The 8,607-nt window shown below is 36.2% G+C and overlaps 1 protein-coding gene across 1 annotated transcript in view; it reads left to right on the top strand.

Annotated features, from left to right (window-relative positions):
- The window catches only part of TMEM237 (transmembrane protein 237), a 15,042-nt gene extending 6,438 nt beyond the window's left edge, over positions 1-8,604 (top strand). The window contains exons 6-12 of the mRNA XM_005858224.2: positions 12-129; positions 888-1,045; positions 2,822-2,962; positions 3,741-3,833; positions 4,467-4,560; positions 5,453-5,574; positions 7,982-8,604. Of these exons, the coding sequence (XP_005858286.2) occupies positions 12-129; positions 888-1,045; positions 2,822-2,962; positions 3,741-3,833; positions 4,467-4,560; positions 5,453-5,574; positions 7,982-8,034 (779 nt within the window). The 3' untranslated portion in view covers positions 8,035-8,604. The remainder of the gene's footprint in view (positions 1-11; positions 130-887; positions 1,046-2,821; positions 2,963-3,740; positions 3,834-4,466; positions 4,561-5,452; positions 5,575-7,981) is intronic.
- The last annotated feature ends 3 nt before the right edge of the window (positions 8,605-8,607 follow it).

Here is an 8,607-nt window from a genome sequence, read left to right as displayed (position 1 = left end):
TTTTTTCCCAGAATTGGAGACTGCCTTCACCCAGGAGACATCTAGTCCATCTTCATTACGGAATGAAAATGGTATCGATGTGGAGCCAGCTGAGGAGCCCGTTATTAAAAAACCTCGAAGGAAGACAAAGTAAGGATTTATTTGTTCTTCTAAATATCCTTAAGGAACACTCTGATGCTTAATTTGGAGCTTCCAAATGATAGCTTCCGATGAAATCTGATAAATACTTGTATATCTCTAAGATAAGTAGTATTACAAAGATATCAGTTAAACCAATCTAATGACAATTAGAAAAGTGTAGACCACTGAGAAAAGTAAAATGCTGTACTTGAATAAAAATTTTTAGGAACTGTCTCTAAAAAAGAGAAACACGAGTAGATGATTTTATATAAATAGCAAAATATTACATATTCAAGATCTTAAAAATTAAAGGTAATATTAATAAAATAGGCTATTGTAATTTATTTTCTCATTTTATCAAACTTTAAATTTTGATTATTTCAGCAATAAATAATAATGTTTAATTTAGCATAGGATTCTGTGTTAGATAAAATAGAATGACATACTTTAAAGAAGCACCCTGAAATTATATAACACTATTACATATTTGTGTTTAGACATGACCCTATAAATAGTAATCAATGTCCATATAAAATGATATAATTTTAAGTCTGGAAAGAACCTTACAATCTAGTTCAGTCATTTCATTGCCCGGAGGATAAAACTGAGGCCTACATAGCAGTTAATAACTGATTTGTTTTGAGTAAAATCCAAATTTCTCTGCTCAAAGTCCAGGGCTCTTTTCATTCTACTCACAGGTACCTCCTTATGTGGGTTTGTAAAAATTCAGTAAGCACCCAGTTTTCTTACTTTCTCCCTGATTCCAGGAAGGCCCGGCCAGCAGAATTGCAGTATGCCAATGAGCTAGGAGTAGAAGATGAAGACATAATTACTGATGAGCGCAGGAGTCCAGAACAACAGTCTGTATTCACTGCGCCCACTGGCATTAGCCAGCCTGTGGACAAAGTGTTTGTGGAAAAAAGCCGTAAGTAGTTCCTTGTTTGGAATATGAGCTCTTTAAAAGTATGCAAGGCTATCCTTTGACCTAGGAATTATACTTCTGGACATCTGAACTAAGGCAATAAGCAAAAACATGGACAAAAATGTATACACCAAGCTAATCATCACACTGTTATTCACGAGAGCAAAAAACAGGAAATAACCTAAATATAAAAAGAGCAGGGGAATGATTTCAGTAAGGTATGCTTTATCTATACAATAAAATCTGCATCATTAAAAATAGTGTTTAGGGAGAATTTTACATTTCGTGGAAAAATTCTAATGAAAAATAAACATACGTACACAGATAGTTTGATCTCAACTATAGCACGCACAGGACAAAAGACTAGAAGGAAATAGACCTGGTTGTTTCTGGGTTATGAGATTTTGGATAATTTTTTAAATCTCCCCTTACCCTCCACCCATTTCTTTATTCTTTGTTGGACTTCACCAGTTTTCTGCAATTGGTAGAGGTGTTGGTGGTAGGGCAGGTAATGATATAAATTCTTTAATGAAGAATAAATGAGAGAACATACATGATGGTATTACCATATTACATAAGATATATATTATAACTGTATATTCTTTTGGAAATAGTTCTGATGAACTGGTTACAAGACTGCATTTGCAGTGTTTTAAGAAAAACTTACTGAGAGCATGGTCATGACCATATGCTCCTCCCACGGATATGCTGTCAATGTGCTGCCTAAGAACTCGTCTGGAACATAAAGACTAGCCCTTAAAATTTACAGCTTAGGTTTTATGTACGTTGTTTAAACTGTGGTTGTGTAATACCCCATCTAAGGGACCTTCGCCAGCGAGAAACCTGTGGCCTGGAGAGACTGACTTATCCAGGGTCTCACAGTCCGTTAGTGCAGGACTGGGACTCAGAGTCTCATGTCTTCCAGGCAAGTGCTGTTACAGGTAGACCTGTGGCTGTTTAACACACTGCAGGCTATTTTCAAGCAGTGTCACTCCGTTTTTATTCTTGCTTCCCTTAGCACAGAAACTTCCCTAATAGAGTAACTGACTGTAAAAAATACTAGTTTCTGTCCAAAAGTTGTCTTTTCTTAGGAAAAATTAGGTGATAAACCCCTGACTTTTGTTCTCCAACGTACCCGGCAGCCAGGTTTGGCGAGCAAGACTATGGTGGAATCTCTCCTGCTGCCTGAGGTCCATTGTGACTGAGGAGGGACCTCCTGGTCAACAGTAAAGGGATAGAGCTCTGCTCACACAGTGCACACAGTGCTGCAGGCTGGCGCTTGAACTGGTACTTGCACAGGAATCTTCCTAGACGTTTATGAAACAATCCATTTCTTTCCTGTCATCACAGAGCATGTGCCATGCTACATACACTGGGGTCTTTTCCTGAGAAATGTAAAGGGTTTTCAGATAGTGGCGTACCTCTATAGTGTTGACATTTAAACTTTAGCACTTCTAAAATCTCTAAATGAGAAGATATTAGACGCTGTCATCTTAAAGGTTTCTAGACTTTTTTTCTTAGTTGGAAGTTCATTATTTTATTTCATTAAAAATAGTCAAGGGGGTTAATGGGGGGGATAAGGACACATTTGTAATACCTTAACTAATAAAGAATTTAAAAAAATAGTCAATTTCCTAAACTGTTACTTCAACATCTATTTTGGTTTGAGAAGGAAGCACATGGACACGCTTGTTCTAAAGGTTCTTAAGGGTGGAATAGTTTTTAAAAAGACCGGCAGGTTCTCTCTTGTTGGTGGCTAACTGTGTAATGTGCTCTTAGGGCGATTCCAGGCCACTGACCGTTCAGAGTTGATAAAGACCACAGAGAACGCAGACGTGTCGATGGACACGAAGCCCTCCTGGACGACCAGGGACGTCGCCCTCTCGGTGCACAGGGCTTTCAGGTGGCTGCCGTTGTTGGACTTTTCTTAAAACAAATATTCTATAATTTTTTTTAAAAGTGTTGATTGCCCTAACCGGTTTGGCTCAGTGGATAGATGACAACTTTCAAAATAGAATTGTTTTGACTTCTTTAGGCCAGTCTGTTATTTGCTGGAGGGAGTTGGAGGTGGGAATACTGTGGGGGGGGAGAAAACAACACCCAAAAGTCTTAACTCATTTCGGCATCACTCTAAGTCTAAAATTTCTTTCAAATATAATCAATTCAAAAAGTCCAAAATATAATCTTCCAAATACTTTTAATCAGCTATAGAAGAGAGTCTGGGTATTCCATCAGTTTACTGGGGTTACTATAGCAAAGTACAACAAACTGGGTGGCTTAAAACAATAGGAATTGTTGCTCTCACATTCTGGAAGCGAGGAGTCTGAACTCAGGGTGTCGGCAAGGTTGGCTCCCTTTTGGAGGGCTCCAAGGGAGAGCCTGTCCCATGCCTCTCCCAGCTTCCGGTGCTGCTGGCCATCCCAGGTTCCCAGGCTTGTAGACTCATCACTCCAGTCTCTGCCTCTGTTGTCACATGGCAGGCTTTCTGAGTGTCTCCGTGCCTGTGTCTCTTCTTTTAAGGTCACCAGTCACGTTGGATTACGGTCCATTCTGATGGCCTCATCTTAACTTGATCACGGCTGCAAAGACCCTATTTCCTTAAAGCTTAACAAGAGACAATAAACGTGGAGGCATTAGAACAGAGAAGGGAAAACGCTAGTCACATTTTGTAAGAAGGTTATGGTTGCACTGTGACAAGAGACTTTTGTATTTTCTAGGATTGACTTTGCCAAAACATCAGTAGCAATCCGAAATTTTCTTGCCCTGGATCCAACAGCTTTTGCATCTTTCTGTGAGTAAATAGTTTAATTTGATAACTGTGTTATACTTGAGTTACATTGTAATTTTGAACAAGGAAAAGTTTAATTTTATTTTTTAAAAGATTTTATGTTATTGCTACCGATAAGCATTACTTATAGATGTTCAGTAGAATTTGTAATTTAAAAAACATGGTAACCATAATTTTGATAACATTATTTTTCAGTAGAAGTTGAGCTTAGTAACTTTCAAAAGTTTAATTTGTTCTTATTAAGTAATGTTTAGCTTTCCTATTTTTACTTGACATTAAACAGATTGAGCTGGCATAGCATTTCAGGAACAAATGATATCTTTGGATAATTTGGAATACATTTTGTTCTGTTATGAAAATATTAACGAAACTAGTCTTAGGACCTTGAGTCAGTTATTTAATTTATTAAAAGATCTTCTAGGTTCTAGTCATTTCTAAAGATAAAATAGTGAGCATCACAAAAGTATCTGTGTTCTTAAAAAATAATCCAGCCTATTGAAATTGATCAAATGAATTTCTTTTATATTGTCATTCCCTAAAGTACAATTACTTTTGGCCTTAAAGTAATCTATAAATTAAAAATAAACTTGACTGTTAAAAGTACATTATTAGTAATTTCATTTATCTTTTTCTCAGTGTACTTCGCTGCTCTTGTACTATCTCTGAGTCAGCAAATGACAAGTGACAGAATCCACCTTTACACACCTTCTTCTGTTAATGGCAGCCTCTGGTAAGATTCAAATGGCATTCGCAATTATTGGTGGTAATAACAGCGACAGTGGGAGTAATGGCACTATTCTAAGCCTTCCACTCTTTTACATGTTTTTGTCTTCAAAATTGTGGCAAGAAAATGCCCATTTCATTTTTTAATGGATACCTATTGTTACAAACACCTGCATTTTTAATGAAATGTCTTCTTTTTATGATCTGTTTTAAATCTCTTAAGTTATGGTTTTAAAAGATGTCATTACATGATGAACTGGAAGAGCCTGGCACCCTCACCCCCAATCTGGAGCCTAATACCTCAGAATAGTGATGGGAGGGAGTAGCCGGGATCGAGTCGGAAAACCAAGCAATGGGGAGAGCAGACTAGGGCGCGCCACCCTCCTCGGGCCAGTGGCCAACCATGGAGCTAACAGGACAACTGAGATTTTAGTTCACAAATCTCAGAGTGGGGGGTCTTTTTTTGAAAGAGTGGCTAGAGGCATGAGGTAAAGAGAGAAAGGAAAGATACCTCATGACGAGTAAGTTTAATTTGTTCTTACTAAGTAATATTTAGCTTTTGTATTTCTACTTGATAAAAAACAGACTGAGCTGTAGTTGAGCACCACAGTAGTTGCAAGGGAAACCTAGAAAAAACTTTGGCAACACTGAATTTCTATTATCACTGTAGTACTAAGCAGGTATGCTTAGTACCTTTGTACCTTTGTTTTCATGATACGTATTTATGACATATATACTATACATATGGTTGTATTTTATAGGGCATCATATTTTATTTCACTCTTTCCTTGCTATTCCTGTAGATGAGGACTGCTATTTTTTAAAGTTCATAAAATAGATATATTTAGGTACGTGAACAAAAATGAAGACATTAGTAATGAGTATTTCTGTATCTTTAGGGCGGCAGGAAATGAGGAGCAGGTTCTCCAGCCGTGGATCCTGGTGAATCTGGCAGTGACCATTCTGGTTGGACTGTCTTGGCTTTTCTTGTCTTATAGGCCAGGCATGGATCTTAGCGAAGGTATTAAAGAACAAATAGTATAAGCATATCATGGAATCTTGTATAAATGATTTTAGAAATCTTTGTTGACTGTAGCTTATGATAATTGTGATAACAAAGAGATATTTAAAATAACATAAGAAGAGTGACAATAAAGTGGTGGAACAATACTAAGAGAAGCAGAGAGGAGTGTCTAGGGGGGCTGGGGTTTGGAAGTGCTGAATGAGGCCCTCTGTGGCCCTGGTGCATATTTAGGAAGTTTTTGGTTTTTTTTAACCCTTCAGGTGTTTTATAGAAAGTCTTTGCTCTTCATTTCTCCTACTCTCCTTACAATCAATGTATCTCTTTATTTTATTTTTATTGCAGTTTTATTAATATTATTTTATTAATATTACTTCAGTATTATTTTGTACTAGTTGCTGGCGTACAGCACAGTGGTCAGAGAGTCATACAAGGTCAAAATATCTCTTAATTTGAAATAAATCACGCTTCATCTAAGCAGCCTCTGTCAGATGCAAATTAAAGTGAATTATTCTGACCTCTTCCTCCACGTTGAACAAATTCTTAACCTTTCATTGTCTAATAAAGTGTCGAGTAACCTGACCTTCAGTGTGCCCCGTGGGAAGTGAGATTTACTCGTCTCTAGTTCTCAGACCCCGCTGGGACCCCTGGAGGAGAGGCGTCATATTGGCAAACTGCTGGTCCTTCAGCACTCATTTAGGTGTTTGTAGTGTAAGTTGTATTTCATTGGCAGATGTTCCACACTTTCACCCTTGAACCTCTGTGATACTTTCTGGACTTTGGTTATTATTACGTTCTTGATTGTTGAACATCCTGAGCATTTAGCTGCAATTTGATCAACTAATTACAAACTGTCTCAGAAGTGTTAGAATTGAGAACCTTCCCAACATTTCCATTTGTAAACACCAAGACAAAAAATGTAATCTTGTGTATTTTGATTGATGAATGTACCTTTTTGTATCGTCATTCTTTTTTTTTTTAAATTTTGTTTTATTGCTTAAGGTATTACAAAGAGTATTACATATGTCTCCTGTGTATCGTCATTCTTATGTGGCTTCAGTAAATATCCTGTTGCTTTATTTCTTTTGATATATGTAAAGTATTTTTTTAAATCTTCTAAGGGTTTATATATTTTCCTATTTTCTTTCAGTATAGTTTTTAAATCAGTAGATGAGTGGATAATGGAATACTAATCAGCCATAAAAAGGAAGAAACATTTACCCTATAAAACACATGGACCTGGAGAGCAGTATGCTAAGGGAAATAGCCCAGTCAGAGAAAGACAAGTACAATGTGATTTCACTCATATGTGGAATTTAATGAACAGACTCAGACTGACTTAACAAGCAAAACCAAGACAAACTCATAGATAGAGAGCAGGCAGACAGCTCTGGAGGGGGTGGGGTGGGGGTGCGGGAGCGGTGGTGGAGGGATTGAGCAAAGAAGAAAAAAGAGAAAAAACTCAGGGATACAGGTGGTAGAAGGGGAGAAGTGGAAGAGGATATGGGAGGGGGGGGTAAATGGTGATGGGAAAAAACCTCACTAATTTTTAATAGATGTTATAATTCAAATAAATTAATCTTTGAAGAAAAAAATATTTTTTTCATATAATACTTACATTGGAAGACTTTATTAGGTTCCTAAGGTTTCCTTTTTAAAATATTTTGTGTTATTTTAATAAACTACATTTATATGCTAAGTAATAGTTTAAGTGTAAAAATGTCAACTAATATCTTTCTATACTGTAGTTGGGATTGAAGTTACATCTAGCAAGCTTGTGCAGTATTCAGACTAAATAACAAAGTGTGTGTTACTTACTAAATATTTACAGAATCCCGCTCTCTCTTGGGGCCATGTAAATTATATAACATTTTTTCCATGTGGATAAAAAAAATCACTATAAAGTGGGGATGATAATACCTCACTTATAGGGTCATTATGGTAACTAAATGGAATAACACATTTAAGATATCCTGGCAAGCACCTCGTATTAGTTCCAGGTCCTTTCTCTGCATCTGTCCCCTGCATTTTAGGTTATCATGAGCACTTACAGAATTAGACATTTCAGCTGTTTAATGATCCTAGATTCCCCAGGTGACTTACATTTCCTGGGGAGCATTATTATATTATCTTCATTATAGATGTTTTATTTTTCAGGGGCTAGCAGTATATTTAAAACTTGGAAATTTTTATCTTTTTGGAAAATTTGAAATGCAAAACTTGTACCCTTGTCATTAGCTCGCCTTTTAAATCAGATTTCACTACCAAGCATTCTTATTTGTACTTGAGGGCTTTCTATTGTTTATATTATGTCAATACGTTAAAGGATTGTTTATAACTAAACTGAAAAACTTATTGAGGTGCTGGGAAACCATTTTGAGTATGTTCTGTTCATTTTCTCTTCCAGAGTTGATGTTCTCCTCTGAGATGGAAGAATTTCCTAATAAAGATAAAGGATAACGCCTCTTCCTAATGCCTCTCACCTTCAGAGGAATAACAGCCCAGTGTTTAGAATTCTTCCCATCCTTGTTTTTAAATGTATTTTTATAAGATATGCACAGGTGTATTTGGAATTGATTTTTTTGATTATGTAATACTGAAAAAATTCTCAAGATTATGGAAATTGTTAAAATTGTACCTGCGGTTTATACCCAAACATCATCAGTTTAATGACAAAGGAGGCCATAAGCTAGAAACAAGTAAGTGAAAGTGCTTATTTCCTGTTCTGTCGAATTAGTGGCTTTTATAATCATTATCTTAAAGAGCACGAGTAACTTTACTGTTACAAAAGCTATATCAGGTTTAAACATAAATTTAGGGAATAGGGAAGAAGGGAAATAAAGACCTTCATTATTTATTTTTGATCTCTCCTTACTGTGTTCATTGAAATATGAAATTTGTCTTTTTTTTAAAGTGACTTAGTGACTGTGTATCATGTAATAAGTATAATGTAATGTAATTTAGCTTGAAAGATGCTTGACTTCATGGCTAATAAAAAGAAAATATATCCTTTTTGTTTGAAAAGTTTTATAA

This window comes from Myotis brandtii, unplaced genomic scaffold (assembly GCF_000412655.1).
Source record: "Myotis brandtii unplaced genomic scaffold, ASM41265v1 scaffold1162, whole genome shotgun sequence".
NCBI lineage: Eukaryota > Metazoa > Chordata > Mammalia > Chiroptera > Vespertilionidae > Myotis > Myotis brandtii.
Note: the sequence above shows the minus strand (reverse complement) of the source record. Positions and strands in the feature narration are given on the sequence as shown.